Genomic DNA, 25,829 nt, shown 5'->3' on the forward strand with positions numbered 1-25,829 from the left:
TAAGTCAGATTTTACCTATTTTCTCAACCTTAAAGAATAAACTAAAGAAGATTTATTTTTATCCTATCCTGTCTTACCAGAGAAAAACAGTTATAGAATGATACTCCTAACAATATACTGTTTTAAGAGAAAACTGGTTAGATAGCATTGGCTCCCTTAGATGCCAGAACAAGGGGGAAGTGGTTGAAATCTCACATTGAATTATCTGACTAAGGGCAGGTAGATGAGGGATTATAGCAGAGTGGACAGCATATGTTTTGCACGTGAAGGGTCTTACATTCAATGCTTGGCATTTAAAGTTTTTAAAATGAGGTAACATTTCTGTGTGAGTCGCTAAAGAGCAGAGCAGACAATATTGGACTGCATCAGTGACATGTCATAAGACAGCATCTGTGTAGGAGAGAAGACGTACACCATTGCTTATGTACCATGATTGTTGTGTACCATGTTGTGCATGCACAAGTAAGACAACTGGTTAGTGAATGCTGATAATCAAAGAAGTGTGGTAATGGAGGGGAGAGTAAAACTTACTCTTGTTCTGCTCTGCTTACAGATTCTGTCCTTCCTTACACAGTTTGTTCTTGAGATTCTTGTGATTTGTTCTTGAGATTCATTTCTCACTGGAGTTTCTCACCTGCCATTTCTCACTGAAGTTCTGTGCCTGAGCTTCTGTTTGTGTAGATCCATACACTGTGTGCCCTTTCCAGTTTATTTTGTTTTTATCAGGGATATATAATGTTGTCTTGATCTAAGGGACTGCAGATTAGGAAGCACTGTCTGTTTCAAATGCTGTACAAGGGGGAAATTTGCTGAGATCTTTGATTAAATTCTCTGACTATGGGAAGTTCATAACATGATTTCCCACATGAGATAATGGGGTAATAATTCACTGTCATTCCACTTATTAGTAGTGAGCCAGATTATAACAGTGAGGACTCAGTTAATGAACAGCGTCATAAGATGGCTTTGAAGATGGACGGATAAAGAACATAAAAAGCAAGTGGATGCGAAAGCGAGAAGAAAATGGAACTATCTTTTCTCCATATGGAGAAAAATTCAAATAATTGGAGAGAATTCATTAAAAAACACTCAGGAGTGAGCAGATTTAGAGAAAGAAAGGTATCATTTGGAGAGGGGCCACTCTTCTCATCTTCCCAAACTGAGTAATATTGGCCAGGACTGCTAAATGTTTCTAATTTTGGCCCTGTACTCTCAGTAACTGTTGAAAATATTGGTAAGCCTTTTGGTTCCTTCCATCTGCTCAGTGATGCTTCACATGTTGTTTTTTTTTAAATGTATGCAAAACAATGAACTATGAATGTGGCAGATGAATATCTACAAACTCAAGTTTCGTATGGATGCGCTCATTGGGCAATTAGGGTTGACATGTAGCGAGTCCACAGTGAATAGAAACTGCTGTTCTGAAATAGATTGTGTGGTTTTGATGCTGAAGACTGTATACCCATCCTAGATGGGCAGCTCAGCAGAGAGTCAAAAGCATGGTGCTTTAAACAAGGGCTGAATGGAAATACACTTAATAAGAAGGAAGAAGTTGATGCTGCCCTAAGGCTACATCCACACTGCACAAATAATCCAGTTTGACCCTCCCTTTACCTGCCATGGCTCAATGCTGTGGAGCTCTGCTCTGGTGCCATACAGTTCCCAGAATTCCATAGCATTGAACACTGGCAGTTAAAGGGGGAGTTAAACCAGATTATTTCTGCAGTGGGGATGCAGCCTAAATGTTCTTTGTTTTGGCAAGGAAGCCTGTTTGTGCTTTCATTATTTTCAATTTATCCATTTGTTTTTAGGAGTTTCCAGAGATGTCTCCCAACAGTCCACCTGCCGTCAGTCCTGAATCTTCTCTCAACAATCAGCTGGCCAATTTTTGTAAAGATAAAGTACCAACAGCATCCCAGGGATTGCTAAAACTCTTTGGGTCCAACTCCGATGAAGTCCTTGGATCAAAGGGAGTAAGTCCAATTCTTTATCAGAGGGATAGGAAGGGTTTTTATTTGTTGAACTATACAGTACAATATACAGCCACTGCAAAACCACATATATCATAAAAACAAATCAGAATTACAAAAGAAAATACAGTCAAATACACTTAAGTGGGATAATGTGTCAAACATATTAAGTTAAAAATTAAAAGCATGGATGATTTAAAGCAAACATTCCATGTTTTTCTAAAATCTACATGGGTAGCTGAACCTTATCATTGATACTATATTTGAAAGTATTGGGACTGGCCCTGAAAAGGCTATGCTTTTGGTTCCCAGGAAATCTAAGCATAGATCAATGTATTGCTTTTGCATGGGGAAATTTTTCAGGACTTCTTTGCTTAATGATAAGAAACAGAAAGTTAATGCTGCTCTAAGGCTACATCCGCACTGCAGCAATAATCCAGTTTTAACCCCTCCCCCCTTTAACATTAGCCTGAATTTGGCCTGGAAGCCAGTTGTTATATTTGATTCTGTGTGTTTGTGTTCTTTTACAAGTTTTTTTGGTTGACTTAAACTAAGGTATAATGTACAACCTTGTGTTGTAAAAGCAGGGCATCTTTAAATTAAGAGTTAGCCATGCTAGCTAAGGTGTCTAATAAAGCATTTTTTCACTAATCCTTTAGGATATAAATGCTAACATGAGACAGGAACATAGTCAGATTCTGTGAAATATAGATGGAGTCAGAATTCATTTTACTGAACTTATATTATGCCAGGCTAGATAGCACAATTTGGGAACTACTGTATATACTCATTTGGGACTACTGTATATACTCATGTATAAGTCTAGAAATTTAGGTCAAAAAATTGACCCAAAAAATCTTGAGTCGACTTATCCATGGGTCAGTGTAGGTACTATACTTTCAACTCTCATTTTTTAAAAAAGAGAACCATCCTCTGGTGAAAAGAAAGAGTGTAATTTATCCTAGAAGTACTGACTTCCCTCTATTCTCTCATCCAGCCAGCCTTTAAAGTGAGCACAAAGTTATATCTGCTGGGATTTTGTAAGTTCTTTGGCATTGTTTTCCTTTGCTTCATCATTTGTTACATGCCATCTAAGTTTTACTCTTGACTTATCCATGGGTCATATAAAAATCCATAATTTTGGCCCCAAAAACCTGCCCTCGAGTTATACATGAGGTTGACTTATAGTCAAGTATATACGGTCTACTAGTGCTTTCATGCCCAATTTCTAATCATTGTTCTGTTCATTGAGGGAAAACTATTTGATATCATATTTCAGCTTTATACATTTCTGCTTCAATATCTTTCAAAGTTAGTTACTATAAGAGATCAGTGTTCATAAATTATTTATAAAGTAAAGTGTACTGCATAGGAGTAGAAGGAAAAATGCAGAGTTTGGGTCAACTGATGCTTCTAGTAATGTGATCCCACAATTGCTTTCCTCTGAAGGCAAAGGAGACAATGAAAGAGGAATCATGGAACATACATTTCTTTGAATATGGGAGAGGGATGTGTATGTACCGCACAGCCAAGACCCGTGAACTGGTGTTGAAAGGAATCCCAGAGAATCTTCGTGGAGAGCTGTGGCTCCTCTTTTCAGGTAAGTAAGTGTGCTGTAGGGCAACAGTTCTTTGATTATTAACTGTAGTCTACTTTCACCCTTAAAATGGAAGTCCACCCTCACAACTGACAGATCAACTATAACTACTTCTAGTGATATAATTCCTTAGTTCTAAACCAGTTGTTTCCAATCTTGAGTTTTCTTCCATGATTTTTTTTTAAAAAAAAGGTCCTGCAGATGTAGAATCCTAGGTAAACGGCATTTGTTAAAAGATCATTTCTAAATATATGGTACTTATTATATTATTACATCATTCATTTAGTCTCATGTGTTAAACATGTTAGGGTGGCCATGAAGTCATGAGTGCCTTAGAAAAGAAAACTATACTTTTTTGTTGTTTTATTGCGGCAGGAGCCTGGAATGAGATGACCACTCACCCTGGGTATTATGCAGACTTGGTGGAACAGTCTGTAGGAAAGTATAGCCTTGCCACAGAAGAAATCGAAAGGGACTTACACCGTTCAATGCCAGAGCATCCTGCTTTTCAGAATGAATTGGGTATTGCTGCACTTCGAAGGGTACTAACAGCATATGCTTTTCGGAATCCCACAATTGGCTACTGCCAGGTAAGGGAGCAGCAATTGTAGACTTCCTCAGAGTTTGATGGCACTACTCTTCTCACTTTAACCATTCTGTATGTTGGAGTTTAGGCCTTGTGTCAGTGGGAATGTCTTCTCTGAGTGGAGAGCTGTCCTTGACCCTTAGTACCACTCTCATTTTAGCATAGTCAGGATGAAAGCCACAGGCTGATAATTTGCAAAACTCCATGGAAAACCCCTTCTATCTTTAGTATATATATATATTTTTCAAACTTTAGGGAGAAGGGAAGTAGGAAAAGAGTATGGTAATGAATAAGATACATGTAAGAAGTCCTACCTTTCCATTGTGCCCCATCTGTGATTTTTCTAGTTTCTAATAAAAACACAATAGTGCCTGTCTGAAGCCAAGAATGTGATTCTGAGCTGTAATGTCTTTTGTTTGAGATGTCTCACTTATGATTTATGCCTGAGGTTCTAAAACAATTATAGTAAATGATTTACCTCCCCAAATATACTCCTCACTTAGTATGAATTATTTTGTTTTGTGTGTACATGTTCTTTGTGTGTATCAACCTGCTCTCAGGCTATGAACATTGTGACATCGGTACTACTTTTGTACTGTAATGAGGAAGAAGCTTTCTGGCTCCTTGTTGCCCTGTGTGAAAGGATGCTGCCAGATTACTATAACACCAGAGTGGTTGGTAAGTCTTCCAGATAACAATTAAAGCTAGTGTTAGTTTGGTACAAAGCAGCTTGAAGCAGAGACGTTTAGTTATTAATATCTGTATGGTTCAGATAGCTTCTCCTTAGAACAAAATATGCATGTTGAAAACAGTGTCTCATAAAAACACTGTAATTTTTCTTAGAATAAATTGGATGAACCTAATCTCTTGCCTCTAATACATAGAAGTCATAGAAGACATAGAAAGTTGACAAAGGCCCTGTTTAGATGGGCCATTAAGCACGTACTCAGTACGTGCTAGGGTTGCCCAGGAGCATCCTTTACAGACGCTCCCTAACCCTAGTACGTACTGAGTACGTAAAAATGGTGGTGCTCTGTCTACATGGGCACCACAATTTTGACATAACGGCCGCTTCATGTCCAAACGGTGCAGCGTGGCTGTTACGTCTTGGCGCCACTGAAGGATGCTTGTGGCACCCTTTCAGCAGTGCCCAAAGGAGCTCCAAAACGGAGCTCCTTTCGTGCCGCATATCGCTGGCTCAGCCTTTACACAGCCGCGCCAGCGATACTAAAGAGAAAGAGGCCAAGCGGCCCCATTCATTGCCTTCCTGCCACTGTTGGGATGTCCTTGGGGCATGAAGCTCCAAGGACACCCCTTTCCAGGAGGCAGGGAAGCGTCGTTTTGCCACTTCCCCAAGGCTAGGAAAAGCAGCGGATTGGGGCCTCCAGGGCTGTCGCTATGGCAGCTCAGGTCCTGATCCGTTGGGGAAAGGGGCAGTCTGTATCATGCCAAAAGGTCCAAATATAGCTGCGTGCTTCTCTCAGAAGCGAACTGGTGTATAAACAGTAGTTCGCACATGCATGCTTATATGCAGTTATTGCTGCTAGGTGATGATTTCCCATGCGAGAAGTAATCATTCCAGCAGAGCTTTCACATTGAATTTTATTGCTTCCTAGAGCATGGTACTATTAGTGGACACATCTCTCAATATTTACTCACAAATCAAGTGGTGAATATGAACATGGGATATCAGTTTTTACCTCAGATTTATCTTATACTAGTTTTACCTTAGCCCTGCAGTTGCAACATGCATTTTACACTACCCCTTTATCCTCTCTTTGTTTCCCATTCAGGTGCATTGGTAGACCAGGGAATCTTTGAGGACTTGACACGAGACTGTCTTCCCCAGCTATCTGAGAAGATGCAGGATCTGGGAGTAATTTCCAGTATATCATTGTCTTGGTTCCTCACTCTCTTCCTCAGTGTCATGCCTTTTGAAAGTGCTGTGGTCATTGTTGACTGTTTCTTCTATGAAGGCATCAAAGTCATCTTGCAAGTATCTCTGGCTATTCTGGATGCCAACATGGAGAAGTTATTAAACTGCTGTGATGAAGGCGAGGCCATGACTGTCTTGGGCAGGTAATCTTGTTTTGTTTCATAATTAAATGAATGGCAATAGAGTTGGTAAATACTATTATTGCCATTCATTCTTCTTTCTCAAGTGAGGTTAGTGACGGAAAGCTGCTTAGTCTCACAGGACCTAATTAGATAACCCACAGTATCTGTCATTTGCTTATCCTGTAATGTGATATATGCCTTCCTCTGTCAAGAATGCCCTTCAGCACTTTACATTGGCCAAATAGGCCAGTCCCTACACCAGATGATAAATTGGCATAAATCAGAAAATCAGGATGGGAATACGCAAAAACCAGTTACAAAAAACTTCAGTTTTTCTGGGCATTCCATCTTGAACTTCAGGACAGCTGCCCTTGAACAAAGAAATTACAAATAAAAAATTGAAAGAGAAACAGCTGAATTGGAATATATCCACAAATTTTAATCCATCAATTGCTGGTGTAACACAAGCAATGGCTTCTTGGCCCACTACACATGTAACATTAGTTAACACCCCATCCTGATGAGGATACTCTTAGGTAGTTCTATCAGATCTCCTAGTTCCCAGCCTGCACACACCTTTTAAAACTCCTTCCAACATTCCTGTGGTATCTTTCCTCCTGCTTTTGTCCCTCAGTAACCATAGTTAAAACTGAACTTGTCACCTGCTCGCCACAACCACCAGTTTTGCATTTCTATGACTGTTCATATAGTCTGATTATAAAGGTCCTTCCTGGACACCTGTTCGCACCATGCATCTGAGGAAATAGACCAAGTCTACTAAAGCTTATACTACAGGTTCTTTAGCTCAGGAAGAGGCAAAACAGACCGCCCCTTTATAATGGGCAGTTTTGCAGTGCTCCAGTGCCATGGCATTTATACACTGCATGCTGCAGGAGCGTCGTAAAGTCGCTGTGGCAACAGAAAATCCAGCTTTTTGCCAACTCAAAAAAGAGCAGCATTTTGACACTTCTTTTTGCGCTAGCAAAAAGCCAGGTTGAGGGTGTGGCATACAGTTCCCAACCCAGTGTTCAAAGGGGCGGTGTCAAGCCACTCCTTCAGGGCCATCTGTTTCAGCCCATAGCCTCAAATTTGTTACAAGACCCCTTTGCATACTGATACAGACTAACATGGTTATATCTGTCTCAGTTATAGTCCCTTAGGGCCTGAACAGACAGGCCAAAATAAAGCTGCTTCGGGTCACTTTGAAGGTATGCTGTTTAAATGCTGCATGCGTCTTAAGAGGCCAGTAGCCACACCAAAGCCATGCTCCAGTCCTAAGGCTTTGGCACAGCTTCTGGCCTCTCAAGATGTGTGTGTCATTTAAACAGCATTTCTCCAAAATGACCCAAAGCAGATTTATTTTGGCCTGCCTATTCAGGCCTATATATCCCTGTATATATAATAAAGCCCAGAAGCCTTTTGTTCTAAAATCCAGAATCTATTTGGCCAAGGAATCTTAATTTGTGGTGTTCTGAATTACTATTGTCCATTCCATTTTCTTTGTAATAGAAAAATGTGTTTTGAAAATCCAATTTCCGTGAAGACTAGTGAATTCCTTTCAGCCAAAGACAGGCAGTCTTTTCGTGTAAGAGAGAAAGAGGTGAACATTTGTAATGTTGAATTTGATTATTGTTGTGAAGAGAAGCCCTGCAAGAAGGTCTACCCATTCATTTCTGCTGGAATATCTAGCCAATACAGTCTGAGAATAGAACCCATTAGCAATTTGCCATCATAGAAATGAATAGGAGAATCTATGAGATCTGCACTGGATCAGCTGTATTCCAGTCCTGCCCTTTTCATTTCAAATGAGTGATCATTCGCACTCCAGCTAGCAGGGCATATCCTTTCCTTTGGCATGTAGAGCTGATTGCCACTGAGCCCCTCTCTTTTTCATAGAATCATAGAATCGTAGAGTTGGAAGAGACCACTAGGGCCATCCAGTCCAACCCCTTGCCATGCAGGAAATCCAAATCAAAGCATCCCTGGCAGATGGCCATCCAGCTTCTGTTTAAAGACCTCCAAGAAAGGAGACTCCACTACACTCCAAGGGAGTGCATTCCACTGTCGAACAGCCTTTACTGTCAGGAAGTTCTTCCTAATGTTGAGGTGGAATCTCTTTTCCTGCAGCTTGCATCCATTGTTCCGGGTCCTGTTCTCTGGAGCAGCAGAAAACAAGCTTGCTCCCTCCTCAATATGACATCTTTTCAAATATTTAAACAGGGCTATCATATCACCTCTTAACCTTCTTTTCTCCAGGCTAAACATCCCCAGCTCCCCAAGTAATTCCTCATAGGGCATGGTTTCCAGACCCTTCACCATTTTTGTCGCCCTCCTTTGGACACACTCCAGTTTCTCAATGTCCTTTCTGAATTGTGGCGCCCAGAACTGGACACAATATTCTAGGTGGGGCCTGACCAAAGCAGAATACAGTGGCACTATTACTTCTCTTGATCTAGACACTATACTTTTATTGATGCAGCCTAAAATTGCATTGGCCTTTTTAGCTGCCGCATCACACTGTTCACTCATGTTCAACTTGTGGTCTACTTGGACTCCTAAATCCCTTTCACACGTAGTTTCATTCAGCCAGGTGTCACCCATCCTATATCTGTGCATTTTATTTTTCCGCCCTAAGTGCAATACCTTACATTTCTCCGTGTTGAATTTCATTTTGTTAGCTTTGGCCCAGCTTTCTAGCCTATTCAAGTCATTTTGGATCTTGATCCTGTCCTCTGGGGTATTAGCTATTCCTCCTAATTTGGTGTCATCTGCAAATTTGATAAGCATGCTCCCAATTCTGTCATCCGGGTCATTGATAAAGATGTTGAATAGCACTGGGCCCAGGACAGAGCCCTGTGGCACCCCACTGGTCACTTCTCTCCAGGATGAAAATGCCATCTGCAAATTGCAGATTTTGCGTCCCCTTCCATTGGTCTGATTTGATCAATAGTATTTTATACTAATGGTTATTTTTGCCTTGAGGTTTTTCTGCTGAAAAAGACAAGTAGCATCCAATTAGAACAAATATAAAAAGTGTCTTTTACTCTCAGTGATCAAAAACTCAAATGGTTAGCTGTACTTAAATTGGTTAAATGTTTAGTTGTAAATTGGTTTGTTGTAGCCCATATGTGTCTCATTATCTGAAAACCACAACTCAGAACATTTGTGTACAGAACAAATTGTAAAATTGATTATACCAATCTGTGGCATTATGCAGGCTAGGTGGAAATATTCAGAATGATAATTGACTTTCCTAACCATTATATTCAGATTGCACACTAATTTAACATTTTGTTTTGTCTTTTGATTTTTTTTCTGTAGGTACCTGGACAATGTAGTTAATAGACAGAGTATTTTTCCACGTATTCCTCACCTCCATGCCTTATTGACGAGTGGGGATGATCCACCTGTGGAAATTGATATCTTTGAACTTATTAAAACAGCCTATGAGGTCAAGAGCTGCTCTACCTTTTTATTCATATGATTTTTTTGTTAATTTAATTATGTATTGGTATTTCTTACTATTAAACCTCTGTCTTATGTGTAAGCCCACTGCATGCATTGATTCAGGATGTGGACTCTTCTGCCACTTTCATTAAGCACAGAAATGATTTTATCCTGTAATTTTCTGTTGTCATCACACTTTCTCCCCCATTTCTCTTTTAGAGCTTCTTAATTTTCATTTTTGACTTCTTAAAAAGTACATGCAGGGCTCAAGATATAAAGCAAAGGCTTTTTTGTGTTATATTTTTGGTGTTTAGATGATGTTTCTTATTACTGGTAATGTATTTCCTTCACCTGCTTTCCCCCTGGTTTTGTGGGTTTGTGGCTTACACACATAGGTAGAGGTTGCAATTGCTCACCATCACTACAGACTAAGCTTTGCTTCATCCCTCAAGATGTTACTGTTTTGTAAATTATCTGTAAACTTTTAATGTTTCTTCAAACACATGGCATTATCCTGTGTTTTGAATTATGAAATTAGCCTACCTTTTCTGACTGCAGAAATTTGGCCATTTGAAAGCAGATGATATTGAGCAGATGCGCTTTAAGCAGAGACTGAAAGTAATCCATTCTTTGGAGGACACAGCAAAGAGAAGTGTGGTATGTGGCATCCAGTTTTTATAATGATTGTACAGTTCTTGATCTCATTGTTCTACTTTGTACCTGGACTGAGTTTTGAGGATATAATGAACTAAACAGTGTAAATTGATTAGGAACTAACTGATGTGATCCCGAATGACACTGTCCTAAAAGACAGAGTTGCTTTGTGGCAAAAAGTGGGTTAAGGGAATTACAAAAGTGAGCAATAGGCCTGGAATGCAGCTGCTGCCCCTGAGCAATTGCTGTGTATTTATCTTCTGACAATTGGGGTAAAAAAGTTGTGATTTTTATTATGCAAAAGCCATAATAGGCTTTGCCACAAAACCCTGCTTGTTAGCCTTCCGCTTCTTCACTAAGGGTGTGGCAGTAGGAGATTCTGACCTTTTTCATCCTTTGAGTTGTCATGCTTGAGAGTCTCGAGGGAAGAGTAGCTTTCACATCTTCCTGCTGCTACTTTTCTTTGTTGTTTGTGCCATTGTGGTGTTCTTTCCCTCCAGATAGCATCAGATGTCTCCAGCAAACACCTCTAATGCCCTTGTAGATGGTTTGACAATGAGAGGATTAAAAAGATAAAAGCTGAAAGGAAGAAAGAGTTGACACATTTCCTGTCCCCACTTCCAATTACAGTGCACTGAGAGCAGGAAATGCATTTAATGTTTTTTACCAGGTTTTTTTGCTGTGCTTACCCACTGAGTTCAAGGGAATAGAGCTATTCTTCTCTAGCTGTCATTGGTTTTTTTTTTCCATCTTCCTGTCTTAGAGATCAATAACTCCCAATGCAGACTTTAGTATTCTGCTCAAAATCATTACATACACTTTCCTTTCTCCAGTCAAGTCCCACAGGTTCTGAAAGTCATTTTGTCATGATTTGTAAAATATAGCTTCCTGTTGTTACTGAATTTAACTTTCCCAAGTTTCAGCTAATAAAATTAAGATAGTTTTTTTTCTGTATTCCTAAAGGTCCGCGCTGTATCTGGTGACATTGGCTTTTCTATGCAAGAATTAGAAGATCTCTATGTCGTATTTAAGGTAGGAACCCTTTATTTGATTTGATTTGATTTACAGTATTTGATTTCTATGCCGTCTTTCTCCCAGAAAGGACCCAACATAGCTCACAATAAAACCACAATACCCACCCCATATAACAAACAAGCCATATAAAAGCGATCCCATAGTCACACATTAAAAGCCTTCCTGAATAAAACCATTTTTGCTTACCAACAAAAGACAAGCAGGGAGGGGGTCAGCCTTGGTGGGCTCTCCTTTCTTACATTCCTGCATGGCAGGGGTTTGGACCAGATGGTACTTGAGGTCCTAACTGTATGATTCTATGATTCTGTCCCATGCAATATCCTAACACACCCAGAGCTGGCAAAGAAGCTCTGATGGACTGGGCCTAAAGCAATTTAAAAAAAATCAGGCTTTATAAAATTATCTCTTTTTATCACTGTTATTACTAGCAGCCTTACCCTCTCCAGTTTTGGAACCTCCTCCCTACTACAGTCTCAGTCTCACTAAACCTGATTTTTTTAATTGCTGTAGGTCTAGTCCAATATAGCTTCTTTGCAACTCTGAGTGTATTAGGAAATTGCACGGCATTAGAATCATAGAAGTATGCAATTAGAAAGACTTTAAGGACTATCTGGTCCAAGCCCCTGCCATGCAAAGGAGTGCCCACCATCCTCCAAGGCACTCTGTTACACTCAAAAGCAGCTCTTACTTTCAGGAAAATCTTCCTAATGTTCTTCCTTTTCTTCAGTTGCATCAGTTGGTTTGTGTCCTAGTCTCTGGAGCACCAGGAAACAAACATCAGGAAACAAACATCAAACTTCTGTCTTCCACATGTTTTGGACTTCAGTTTCCAGAATTCCTGATCATTGGCCAAGCTGGCTGGGGCTTCTGGAAGTTGAAGTCCAAAACTCCTGGAAGACCAAAGTTCAAGAATCATGATATTTAAACATGATAGTTGATATACATGATATACATGACACAGTTAAAGGTGCTTATTAGAGCCAGTGGTTTGAGTGTTGGACTATGTCTCTGGAGACCAAGATTTGAATCCTGGTTCAGTTATGTAAACCTACTGGGTGAGCTTAAGCATGTTACACTCTCTCAGCCTTAGAGGTGGCAATAATTTCTTAGCTGCATCTCCCCATGGATTGAGGCAGGGAACAACAATAGTTAACAGACAAACAACGTCAGTTAAAAGACATCAGTCAAAACATACATCAGTTTAAAAGAACAAATAAGATATACAAGCTTAGATGTATAATTCAAATCATCTGAATAAGCCTCCTGGAAGAGAGTGGTCTTCAGTGCTGTTTTAAATTCAGACAGCATATTCAGCTGTCAAATTTCTTCCAGTAGGTCATTCCACAGTCTAGGGGCAGGTGAAGAAAAAGTCCTCTAGATGACCATTGCCAACCTATTCCTGGCTGACTGTGGTAAATATCCACCAGAGGACCTGAATGTACATGGCAGATGGGAAAAGATAATTCTGTAGGTAACCTGAACTGTGACCATGTAGGGCTTTAAAGGTAATAACCAACACTTTATACTTTGCCCAGAAACTTATTGGCAGTTAATGGAGTGATTTTAATATTGGTGTTAAATTATCAGTCCAGGATGTCTCAGTTGTCAGTCAGGCTGCTGTGTTTTGAACTTATTGAAGTTTCCAAACTTGGTATAGAGGTAGTCCAATATACAACACATTACAGAAGTCCAGCCTTGGGGTTACCAGTGCGTGCACAACCATCTTTAAAATTGTGTCTTGTCTCAAATCTTTTTTTCTCCAAGCTAAACATACAGTACATAGTTCTGTAAGCCATTACTGATAGGACCTGCTTTTTGACCACTTGCCATCTGGCTTGCCTTCCTCTGAATACATTCCAGCTGATCGCTATCCTTAAACTTTGATGTCCAAAACTGGATACAGTATTCCAAGTGCAGTGTGACCAAAGCAGAATTGAGTGATACTATTGCATCCTTTGATTTGGACAGGATACATCTGTTGAAGCAGACTCTCTGGAATGAACAGAAATTGTTTGTGGACAGTCTTGGGGTTCAGTCAGTCAAGCCAACAGTAGCATTGTCTAGCCCACTGTTGCCAGATTGACTGTCATTACTTGTTTTTGCAAAATCCATGGTGTTTAGTAATCAGAGCATTACTTTCTGATTGCTTGCAAACTGACTGTTAAATGATATGTTCTGGAATCTTTCTGGATATTGATGTCAAGCTGATAAGAAAAAACTTAAAAGAAATCTTTTTGTTATTTATTTATTTATTTAAAAAAAAGTTTGATTTACTTTTTACTTTTTTGGTTGTTTGCACTAAGTCTTTGTGTTGGGAATAGAATATCAGTCTTTAAAAATAAATAATGGCCAAGTTCCTACATCTCTGATTTAGGGCCCAAACAGACAGGTCAAAATAAAGCTGTTTGAGGTCACTTTTGGAGGTATGCTGTTTAAATTATGCATGCATCCTAAGAGGCTGGAAGCTGTGCCAGAGCCACGCTCCAGTGCTAAGGACTGGGGCGCAGCTTCAGCGTAGCTTCAGGCCTCTTAAGATGCATGTGTCGATTTAAACAGTATACAGTGGTACCCCGGGATACGAAAGCACCGCCTTACGAAATTTCCGGGATACGAAAAAGTCCCATAGGAAAAAACTGTTCCGGGTTACGTTTTTTTTTTCGGCTTACGAAAAAAAATTTTGGTGCTTTTCGGCGCTTTTTTGCACGAAACGCGGCTTTCCAGTGCTAGCGCCTATGGCTTTTTCGGGTTACGAAAAAAATCGGGTTACGAACGCCGCGGCGGAACGAATTAATTTCGTAACCCGAGGCACCACTGTATCTCTAAAGTGACCTGAAGCAGCTTTATTTTGGCCTTTCTGTTCAAGCCCTTAGTTATTTCCTGGCCTAATCCCACAGACCTATGTTAACAGCCAGCAATTGCTCCAAGCAGTGGAGGTTTGTTCTGCTGGTGATCAAGGTGTAGCTGAATGATGTTTCCAGCCACCTCCCACCAGCTCTGCAACTATTAGAGGCAGGACATATGTTGCAATTCCTCGTTGCATTTCAGATCTATGGTAGCAAAAAGCTGATAATGTCATCTTGCTGTGCCCTGATTGCCATCAGAACAGACCTCCATCACTTGGAGTGGCTCCTGGGGGTTTAAGGTGAGATTCGGGGGAGGGGGGGTTAGGCGGACATGACTCAGTCAAACGGGAAGCCTTTACCTTTATGTAAGGATGAGCTACTTTTTGTTTAGTTTGGGAGTTCATCTATTAAGGGAATTTACCCCCAAAATAGGAATGCCATTTCTAAGAGAATGAAGGCAAAAATGTTCTAAATTATTTTAGTGAAGAGGAGCTTACTGGGTGGTAGCAATGGCTCCTTTGTATTTGTTTTCTCACTGTTATAAAAAAAATTACTTGCAACAGTAGCACTGGCAGCTCCTTTTCTTCTTTTTCTTTTGAACTTTAAAAGAACATGAGCTTTGCTGTCACAGCAGTATGGTATGAGTGGTGTTTAGGGAGGGAAATATGGTGTCATCATCAACGTGGTGGCTATTTTTAATACAGTTGAAAACAGGAAGGAAAAAAGATCTATGACCACCACCACAACAAGTAGTATTTTAATGATTAAGAAAGAGGAGAGAGACAAAGCTATCTCCTTGATTATTATACTAAATATCCCTCCTTTAAAACACTCCAAAACTGTTAAAATGGCTGTCTTGAAATGATCCATAATGGTGATGGTACTCTCGAGCTATCTCAGTGCTACCCTGGGTTCTGCATATTTGCCTAGTTCAGTGAGGAGCTACAGATGTTGTGTGTGCAGTTCCTCTCCCTGACTGAGTGCTTAGACTGTTCAAGGAGACTCATGTTCAATAAAGCAGGAATCCTGTGTCTTAGCTGTTCATGAGGGACTGCAAGGGATGGATTTAGTGCACCCACAGCTACCTTCTTCAAACAGCTGAGCACTAGGATTACTGCTTTTGAAAAGGGATGCAAATGGACATAGTAGACCACGGCTGGTGGGATATTTTAAAGAAATATGTGTTTATGTGCCTTCAATTCGCCTGTCAATTTATGGCAACCTCACAAATTTCTTTGGGATTTTCTGAAGCAAGGAATACTCAGAGGTGGTTTTGCTAGTTTCTTCCTCTGAAATATAGCCTACAGCACCTGGTATTTGTCGGTGCTCTCCCATCCAAGTACTAACCAGCACTGACCCTGCTTTGCTTCCAAGATCAGATGGGATCTGGTGTCTTTAGGGTATTTGGGCAAAACTTTAAAGAAATACACATTACTATTTAATCCCTTTGCATGGAGCAGTCAGAAGTAATTGAATTTTATTTAGTAATTTGCAATGCTGGACCTAACATGTTTACTCAGAATTAGCTTCTTTTAATGGGATGTACTCCTTAGTTAAGATCCTTTGGAGTGCAACATTAGGGCTGTTTCATAGTTGGCATACTAGTGTTGAGTTCCAGTTTCACAGCTGGAGAGGTTGGAAGGTACAGTAATTTCAACCCAGGCCTTTCAAGTTATGAGTGAACTGAATTTATTGAGTCAACTTCCAGTAGTTGCAGAGTATTAGTTTCTGACATTCTTTTTGCCAAGGGCATTGACATAATTCAAATGCATGCTTCATTTGAAAGTTCAGTGGCTTTCAGATGCCAAAGAAAATTCCAGTTAATTCTGAGCCATTCATACAGTCTCTTGAAGAATTTCTATCTAAACATGTATCCAAATTGGTAGTATTCCTTATTCTTTAATAAACAAAATGCTTTTGATGTATTCGCTTTGCTTCATATTGTAGAATTGATCAGAGACCATGGCCAAACCTGAAAGGAGTAGAAATACGTACCATAAATAGCCCAGTAATGTTCAATTCACAGTTACTGCAGGTTCCCACTCTCATATCAGTAATAGGTTTGAAGGTTGAAAATCTGAAAACATTGTTATTTTCTGACCTAGTTGCCCATTTTGTTCATAGGCAAAACACCTAATGAGTTGTTACTGGGGAAATCGCACTGCAGCAGCCCCCCGAGACCAGAGCCTTCCCTACCTGGAACAGTACCGTATCAACATAGAGCAATTCAAAGAGTTATTTGCTTCTCTTACTCCTTGGTCATGTGGCCTCCACACACCAGTGCTAGCAGAAAGAATGTTCCGACTCTTGGATGAAAACAAGGATGCACTCATTAACTTCAAAGAGTTTGCAACTGGAATGAGTGAGTGCCTTTTCAGAAATAGTTATGTTTAATATCTGAAGGATAAATTCTTGTGCCTTCTGTGCACTGGTCAGTGGTTGAGAGAATGTGTGATGCATGTTAGAATGAGATCCTCAGAAGGAATTGTGGTGGAAATGCTGCTCCTGTTGTGTAAGGCTAGTCATAAATGACTAGTCTCATGGAGAAGTCTTCTCAGTATTAGCACCCAAAGATGCTTATGGTTTCTAATTTGCATGTCTATCCTTATGTATGTGCCTTCAAGTCACCTGTAGACTTATGGCACACACACCACTTTTATAGGGTTTTCTTAGGCAAGGAATACTTGGGTGGTTTCGCCAGTCCTTTTCTCTGAAATATAGCCTACAGTACCTGGTATTAATTGGCTGTCTCCCATCCAAGTATGATTCAGAGTTGACCCTGCTTAGTTTCCAAGATCATACAAGAGCTGCCGCCTTTAGGGTCTTTAGAGCTCCAGTTGATTCCATACTAAGATCTAGATTTGTTGGATCCAAGCTTGACTGCTGATCTTGCTGATATTCTGTGCTATTTATGGATACATTGTGTCACATTGGTTATTTCTCAGACTTAGTTGTCAAAATCTAGCTCACTGGACTATTGTGAAAGAAAAAATAATGTACTTTGTGCTGCTATACAGAAATTAAGTATGGAGATGGACAAGCTTCATCTGCTAAATGTCTTCTGCATTTTTCTGACACAAGAACCCAGCTAGAAAAAAAAGTTGGCAATCTAGCTGAAATTCTTAGTCCTGAGTGTCACTTTTCTCTTCTCTTAACAGGTGGCATGTATCATGGTGATCTGACTGAGAAGTTAAAGCTCCTTTACAAACTTCACCTACCTCCAGGTGAGCTACTTTTTTTCCCTTTCAAATGGCAACTTGTGGTAGTGTAGGCATCTGCTAAGGTTGTTTCAAACACTGTACCTTAGGGAAATAAGTGTGACACAATTTTTGATAGTCCTGATGCATAATCTATACTCAAGATACTACTGTCTATACAGAATATGGAGAAACAGAATGAAGAGGGGGGTCAGGCAAGGCTGTATTCTATGTTCCTATCTATTTAATTTGTATGCTGAGAACATCACATGAAAACAGGATTCGATTCAGAAAAGGGAGGCATGAAAAGGAGGAAGGAACATCAACAATCTTAAGATATTTTCAGATATGGAAAAATTATTGAAGAAGATCAAGACAGAAAGCACAAAGGCAGGTTTATGGCTGAATATGAAGAAAACAAAAATTATTGCCACAGATGGTCTATATAATTTCAAAGAAGAGATAGAAATAGTTCGTGGTTTTCCACACTTGGGCTCAATCATCAATCAGAACAGAAATTGCTGTCAAGAAATCAGAAGAAGACTAGGACTTGGAAGGGCAGCTATGAAGGAATTAGACAAGGTACTGAAGTGTCAATTCAATGATGATATATCATCGAATACTAATGTTAGAATTGTCCATGCCATTATATTTCCCATTTCCATGTATGGTTGTTAAAGCTGGACAGTGAAGAAATCTGATAGGGGGGAAATCAACTCATTTTGGATCTGGTGCTGGAGAAAAGTTTTGAGAATACTGTGGTGTGCTAACATGGTCAATGGATGGGTCCTATAGCTGATCAGGCCCAAAACTCTCCCTGGAAGCAAAGATTGCTAAATTGAGGCTGTTATATTTTGGCGGTATCATGAGAAGAAAAGACTCACTAGAACAAGATAAAGTGACAGGCAATAAGAAAAGAAGAAGACCACATTCCAGATGGATAGACTCACTCAAAGAAACCACTGCCATGTATCTGCAGTAGCTGAGCAGGGCACTTGAGGAAAGGGTGACTTGGAGATGTCTCATTCATAGGATCATCATGAGTTGAAGTCGATTCAAGACAATAAGCAACAAACCTAGGGGAAAAGGTTAACATTTTTAAGTTCTATAGCCACTGAGACATCATTCATGTAAGTTACTGATCAGGGATGGAAAATGTGGGGCCTTTCATATGTTATCGGGCATCAACATATATGCTAAGGATGATGGGAGCTGAAATCCCGCAGTATCTGGAGCCCAACGCTTGCTAGACTCATCTTTGGAATGATAAACAATAGTTTGTTCTTACAGCAAAACTATTAAAATAGGTTATTTTTTATTATCTGAAACAAGAAAAGACATCCATTCTCTAACATTAGAAAGACAGCTACCTTGGATCCCATCCCAGGAGAAAGATAGTGTATAAATTAAATAACTAACTAAATAAGCCCATTTAGAGAACAGTTGTAACTGGAGTTGCAGAGGGAACAGAGCAAAGGTGGTAGCTCATCTGTCATTTCCAAGGCTGTGCTATTAAAGTTTCTAAGGTGCCTTTTGTTAATGACCTTTGAAAAGTTTCAAAGGTCATTTTAAAATATTAATAATTATACTATTAATTTTATGATTAAAATAATAAAAAGATTATATAAGATCATATAAATGTGTTTTAATTTAAACACATTCTGTAAAATCCAGTTAGTAGCAACATTGATCAGAGCAATAGAGACCAAAAAAGAAAAAGGCGTAGGGAATTAAATCACATGCTGCAATTTCTGATACTCCCACATAACTGTTATTCCAATAAATTAGGACTGCATCTGCACTGCAGAATTAATGCAGTTTGACACTGATTTAACTACCATGACTCAATGCTATGGAATTCTGGGATTTGTAGTTTTGTCAGATATTTAGCTTCTGTCAGAGCTGTGGTGCCACAACAAACTACAAATACCAGGATTCCATAGCATTGAGCCATAACTATTAAAGCGGGGTCATGTTGAATTAATTTTGCAGTGTGGCAGCAGGCCAGAGTATGAACGCAATAAACATTAAATAGAAGCTTCCCTACCATGGTGTCTTTGTTGTGAGCATTTAACATCCAACAACGTGATTATTCCATTCTATATTTACCCTTCAAACCAGGCAAGGTGCATGATGCTGCTCCTGACATTGTTATCCACCTCCAAGTAGGCATGCATAAGGTTGATTCCTGCACTAGTAGCAGATTAGATTTGATAACCCTTGAGATCTTTTACAACTCTGTGTGTGGGTAGTAGTCCTGGGTGCTCTCTTAACCACTAGGGAACAAACCAACTTAATAGTAAACTGATATCTTCACAATTCTTTGGTCAGGTGTGGGGGAAGTGTAGCCCATAGGCTGCTTCTGGGCCATTCCATTTTAAGACCTTTAGGCATAATAGTGTCTAGATCAAGGGCAGTAATAGTGCCACTATATTCTGCTCTGGTCAGGGCCCACCTGGAATATTGTGTCCAGTTCTGGGCACTACAATTTAAAAATGATGTGGAGAAACTGGAGCATGTCCAAAGGAGAGTGACTAAAATGGTGAAGGGTCTGGAAACCATGCTCTATGAGGAATGCCTTAGGGAGCTGGGGATGTTCAGCCTGGAGAAGAGAAGGTTAAGAGGTGATACGATAGCCCTATTTAAATATTTGAAGGGATGTAATATTGAGGAGGGAGCAAGCTTGTTTTCTGCTGCTCCAGAGAACAGGACCTGGAGCAATGGATGCAAGCTACAGGAAAAGATATTCCACCTCAACGTTAGGAGGAACTTCCTGACAGTAAGGGCTGTCCGACAGTGGTCGGAATGTGGTGGAGTCTCCTTCCTTGTAGGTTTTTAAACAGAGGGTGGATGGCCATCTGTCGGGGATGCTTTGGTTTGGATTTCCTGCATGGCAGGGGGTTGGACTGGATGGCCCTTGAGATCTCTTCCAACTCTATTATTCTATGATTCTATGATAAGGCCTTCAACAGCTGCCCACCCTCAAAGGGTGTGAAATTTCAAATTTGTTTTGTCTGGAAAAATGCCCCTCAACAACTTCTAACAGACCTGTGGAGCAATTTCACATACCCCCCCCCCTTTCCATTTTAGGCCCAAGAAGAAAAACCCTTTTTCTGACAAGATGTAACAGGAAATTAACCTTCCAGTCACTTCTTGTTGAAAACTCCACAGGGAGAGTCATGTTGGTGACATAAAGTTTACTTTTTTGTTTTAGGTGCTGGTCCCCGAAAGGCCTCTGAGTGGGCAATGCACCCTCCTAACCGCCAGCATTTGCCCACCTCTGTCATAAGTCATTAGGCAGGGGACATCTCCCAATTCATTACTAAAGAGCTGGATGCCTTTTGATGCAGAAGGGGAGAGTAGGTCCTCCCCTCATATCCAGTATATTCAAGTAGCTCCCAGTACTTTCTAGAGCAGGCATGGCCAAACCATGGTTCAAGAAGTACAACTGGCTCCTTGACATGTAATGTGTTGCTCACAGAAATGTGTTGGGTGAGCTCCTTTTTGCATTACAATTTATATAAGAAGTAAATTTTTAAAAAATCAAGTTTTATAATTATTTACATGGTATAACTGGGAGTCCATCGGGTTAAAATGCAAGTTTAATGTTCATGGTGAGTAAATATATTAAAGAGTTTAAATCTAATTTTAATGTTAGATTTGAGTCAGAGATTAAGGCAAGTAAATATTAAAACAAATAATTATCATTAAAAATCTGTGACCTTGAAGGCTTTCATGGCCAGCATCCATAGTTTTTTGTGGGTTTTTCGGGCTGTTTGGCCATGTTCTAGAAGATTTTTTTCCTGACATTTTGCCAGCATCTGTGGCTGGCATCTTCAGAGAATGCCAGCCACAGATGCTGGTGAAACGTCAGGAAGAAAATCTTCTAGAACATGGCCACACAGCCCAAAAAACCCACAAAAAACTATCATTAAAAATGTCTGTTTTTATTTTTGGCAGTCCCATTAATTAAAAAGATGCAAAAAAATGAACATTACAATTAAACTATACAATATTAATACAATTTAAAGCATATATAGTGAAAAATATAAAAAGCAGTTTAAAAAGATGACTTTCTGTGTTGCACATCTTCTATTAATTTTAATTTAAAATCTTCTTTTAATGAGTACTTTCCATTTTGACCATTGAGACCATCCCTGAATCTGTTTTGGTGTGGTAGCCCTGATCCATAGCAGCTTCCCAGATGTTTTTGACTATAGCTGCCATCAGCCACACCAGCATAGCCAGTTGCATTAAATTAGAAGAGTTGCGATCACCAGCTTTTGGAGGACACCAGCTTGGAGAAGTCTGAGACAGAGTGATGACCTCCTATTTTTGTCTCTTTGTATAGCTCTGAACCCAGAGGAAGCAGAGTCTGCTCTAGAGGCTACAAATTACTTCACAGAGGATAATACCACAGAAGGTAACAGTGATTGGTCTCCGTTTCACTGGGAATGGACACTTCAGATATTTCAAGCCACTCTGTACCATTTTCTTAGTTATCCTTTCTCAGCAGAAGATTGTCCCAGCCGTGTCTCACCTCTGTAGTGAACTGTAGAAAGAGGTCTGCTTTTTGTAAGAAGCACTGATAGACTGGTACTGAGACAGATTAAAGGTGCTTGTCCTTGTTAGCTTGATTTTCTTTCCTAGGGCTCCTACTCAGCTCTTGTGTATTTCTCTCCTGCTTCATTTCTGTTGCTCTGTATATTGACTCCCTCTCTCATTCAGTCTTAAATTTCTCCCCTGCTCTCAAAGCCTCTCTTTCTTTCTTTCTCTTTTCTCTGTGCTTCTCTAGTATCTCCCTTTGTCTCAGAACTGGATCTCTTCCTGCATTGTGATACTCAAGGTTAGTTTGAATGCCTGCACAATGGTGGACCACTTTTAGTGTGCTAAAAGTAGCTGCCTACTTTTGAAATGAAGTGAAATGAAAACTTAATACTGCTTATTACTGTTACTAGTGTGACATAGCAGCCAGACATATGTTTCTCTTTCATTTATTATCAGTTTTATATAGGGTCATTAAAAATCAGTTATTTATTCTCCTGATTCAAGATAGACTTATTTCAAATTCACTGCCTATACTTTGACCAGAAAGGGACACAAGTTTTAATAATGAAATCAGTAACTATAGGATTCATTCCATAAATAGGATTGTTCATCTAGCACTAAAGCAAGCTAGAAAATTTAGCAAGCCAGTTTACAAAAATCAACCAAGCCTAATCTTGTTTTTTTTTTCTTTTTCTTTTTGGTACTTGTGAAATAGTAGTACAGCAAGTTAAGGCACTGATTCTGCTCCCTGAAGACCATGGTATGTTTCAGAAACACTCTTATAGTGCTGCTATTTCAATTTTACTGCTCTGGTTGCCTCATTTGACATTCTGGTATTTGTAGTTTATTGAGGCCTAAGAGCTCTTGGCTGATAATTCTAAATGCCTTTCCTTAAAGTGCAAATCCCAGAATGCAGCAGGAGGCAGCCAGAGCAGTAAAAGAGGGATAACATCACTGTAAGAGTGTTTCCAAAAAATACCATGGTCTTCAGGGGGCAGAATCAGTGCCTGAACTTTCAAAGAATGGAGGTAAAGGAATGTAACACAGGGCTAAGTTTACTGACATAACAGAAAATATTCAGTGTAGTGTGGTAATCTCCTTTGTCCTGAGTTGGCACTTATGGCTTTCTCCCTTCTTTTTGTGCTGCCCATATTAAACACTATGTCCTGTTTTAATTTAGTTTGAGGTGTTTTATTTTTATCATTTCATATTGAAAACTTAACAGTCCTGTGATTTCTTGAAGAATATCTTGTTAATTTCCCCCCTTGTATTCCTGCTGTTTGATGTGAATTGAATAATTCTCTCACTGGATCAAAGGCCTGCTATAACCTTTCGTTTCTGTAAATGGCCATTGTGATTCACTAGAAGGCTTGTATAGAGAGCCTGATTCCCCAATCTTGACTACAACTTTCCTCATTTCAGCCAATGTGTTAATTGGCCCTGCCAGTTGAAGATGGTGGGAGTTGTATTCCAACATATATGGCAGGCACCAGATTGAAGAAGGGTTCCTATACCCAGTTATTTTGTTCTCAGCATCTGTTAATCAGTGGTGTAAGTCCATGAATAAGAGCCAGTGTAGTGGTTTGAGTGTTGGACTAGGACCGTGGGAGACCAGGATTCAAATCTCCACTCAGTCATGAAAACTTGCTAGGTGATCTTGGACAAGTCACAAGAAAGGCAGTGGTAAAACCCCTCTGAACAAATGTTGCCAAGAAAAGCTCTGGGATGGGTTAAAGTCACCATAAGTCAGAAATGATTTGCAGGCAAATAGCAACAGGCCTATAAATATGACATTGGGATTTCAGGTATCATTTTCAGTGAAAAGATCTGCCTAATCCTTTTAAAAATCAATTTTAGAACTGCTGGGCATCAGCTTCTGGCAGCAGTGAATTCTGAAAAGGTTCATTCTGACCTTAGCTTGTTGGCAGTCAGTTATATTGAATGACCTTTAGTTCTATTATTTTAAAGATACTAATTCCTTCTAGTTTGTTTTCTTTATATGTATAAATTAACATGCCTCTTAATCTGTCTGGTCTGTAAGAAATTTTATAAACTAAAAATCCCTGTTTCTGCTTGCTGTAATTAACAGATAAATGGTTACAATTATTTCATTTGTCTATGATTATAGAGCAATTAAAGTAATGTTCAGGAAACAAGATTTTAGTTTTGTTCAAACAGGCATTTGCTACCAAATTTCTTTTTCCCCTCCCTCCTCATCATAGGATGAAAAGTGTTCTGGGTATATGAAAATACATTGCAAATTAGAACTTATTGATATTTCACCCTACAGCAGTTTAACTCATTTTCTTTTAATTGCATTGGGCAGGTGCACTGATTATTGGAACAAGAATTTGATTAGTCCATCTCATTCTTCTTCATGTTATAATGCTGTCTTATTTTAAATGTTATCTTTAAAATTGCAATTTATCCCATTAAATGTATATTCAGTTTCCTTTTTTTATAAAAGCAATCAGTTTGTTAGGTACTAACAACCTGCTTCTGAGTGAGAAGAAAGTGATATCACCAGTTCCTAGCCCATTAGCACTCTACCACTTTCTTCCATGATAAACATGCCCAGCTGGTTTTCCCAAAGCTTGATCTCAGAGATTGCATATCTAAACAAAACATGATGTGTTGCATTTTTTAAAGTCACTGAGCAAATTATATATACAACTTTTGATTGGTTACATCAATAACAAAGGATAAACAATTTGTAGCTCTGTGTTCTATGCATTGTGTTTAAAATATTTCCTGTTTTAACATCTGTTTTGTAGAAGCATCCATGCAGGAAGACAAAGCACCAAGAGAAGGGAATTCCAAACACCAAGGTGATGAAGCTTTCTTAGTGCTGTTTTCTTGTACTTTGATGCCTAATGAAACATCCCTCCTTCCAGAATTGCACTCTAGTTCAGTTCCTAAAGCCAAAGCTTCCCTTTTGAAAAGAGTAAAATTCCTTGATTAGAGTTCCAAGGATTAGTAGTTCTGTCAGTCAGTTTTATGTTTGACCTGATGGAAGAGATAACTTGCAGCTTCCAACATACTTTTTATTTATTTCTTATTTTACTTACTTCGTTTATATGTTGCATTTGTCCTAGAATAGGAATCAAGGTGGCTTCCAGAAACAGTAAAGTAAAAATGTTTACAATAAAACTTAAAAACAATTAAAATCATATCATAGAACATATTAAAATCATTATAAAACAACCAAAAGTTAAAAAGATTTTTTTAATTCCCATTTAAAAAACCCTACTTATACATTCAAAGCCTGCTTAAATTGAAACTTCTCTGCTTGCCAGCAAAAGGAAAGCACGGAAGGGGCCAGCTTGACCTCCTGTGGAATACAGTTCCAGAGGGTGGGAGCAGCCATTGAGAAGGCTACCTTTTGTGAGTCTGTGATGATGATGGGGATGAGAGAAAGCCTTCGTCTGAAGAGCTTAGAGCTCTGGCATGTACATATAGGGAGATACAGGGGTTATTCAGACAATGAAAATAATACAGGTAGAATCTGGGATGAATCTTTTCTGTTCACATGCATTTCAAATGCATCCAATTAGGGTTTTTTTTTGGGGGGTGACTGTAAAAAAACAACAACCACATAACCTGGGATAATCAACATCAGGTTTTTTTCCTTGAGTTTTCCTAAAAGATTTGCATTCTCAGCTGTGTGAAAAACCAATGCAGATAGACCCAGGGTAAACGGGGATAAAATTCTACATATGTTGAATGTGGTTCAAATACATTTTCATCATTGATTCCCATCTTTTTTGAGTGCTGACATGTGTGAGCATCCACTCACACTTGCAGAGATGCAGTTCCATAATGTGAATAACAAACCCGGAATGTATTAGAATATTCATGTAGTCCCACTAAAAAAAGCAGTGTGCCCCTAATGTC

General features: G+C 39.4%; 1 protein-coding gene across 5 annotated transcripts in view; it reads left to right on the plus strand.

The window, feature by feature from the left end:
- Nucleotides 1-25,829, plus strand: part of TBC1D9B (TBC1 domain family member 9B) — a 55,596-nt gene that overhangs the window by 23,757 nt on the left and 6,010 nt on the right. For 3 of the 5 annotated variants that reach the window (XM_042449922.1, XM_042449923.1, XM_042449926.1), the window contains 13 exons: nucleotides 1,812-1,973; nucleotides 3,420-3,570; nucleotides 3,943-4,157; nucleotides 4,714-4,831; nucleotides 5,947-6,232; nucleotides 9,533-9,662; nucleotides 10,217-10,315; nucleotides 11,276-11,344; nucleotides 16,315-16,552; nucleotides 17,349-17,414; nucleotides 21,739-21,810; nucleotides 22,183-22,233; nucleotides 24,710-24,763. In XM_042449922.1, the coding sequence (XP_042305856.1) occupies nucleotides 1,812-1,973; nucleotides 3,420-3,570; nucleotides 3,943-4,157; nucleotides 4,714-4,831; nucleotides 5,947-6,232; nucleotides 9,533-9,662; nucleotides 10,217-10,315; nucleotides 11,276-11,344; nucleotides 16,315-16,552; nucleotides 17,349-17,414; nucleotides 21,739-21,810; nucleotides 22,183-22,233; nucleotides 24,710-24,763 (1,711 nt within the window). The remainder of the gene's footprint in view (nucleotides 1-1,811; nucleotides 1,974-3,419; nucleotides 3,571-3,942; nucleotides 4,158-4,713; nucleotides 4,832-5,946; nucleotides 6,233-9,532; nucleotides 9,663-10,216; nucleotides 10,316-11,275; nucleotides 11,345-16,314; nucleotides 16,553-17,348; nucleotides 17,415-21,738; nucleotides 21,811-22,182; nucleotides 22,234-24,709; nucleotides 24,764-25,829) is intronic. The other 2 variants (XM_042449925.1, XM_042449924.1) reach the window with 1 other exon arrangement.

Source organism: Sceloporus undulatus, chromosome 2 (assembly GCF_019175285.1).
Source record: "Sceloporus undulatus isolate JIND9_A2432 ecotype Alabama chromosome 2, SceUnd_v1.1, whole genome shotgun sequence".
Lineage (NCBI taxonomy): Eukaryota > Metazoa > Chordata > Lepidosauria > Squamata > Phrynosomatidae > Sceloporus > Sceloporus undulatus.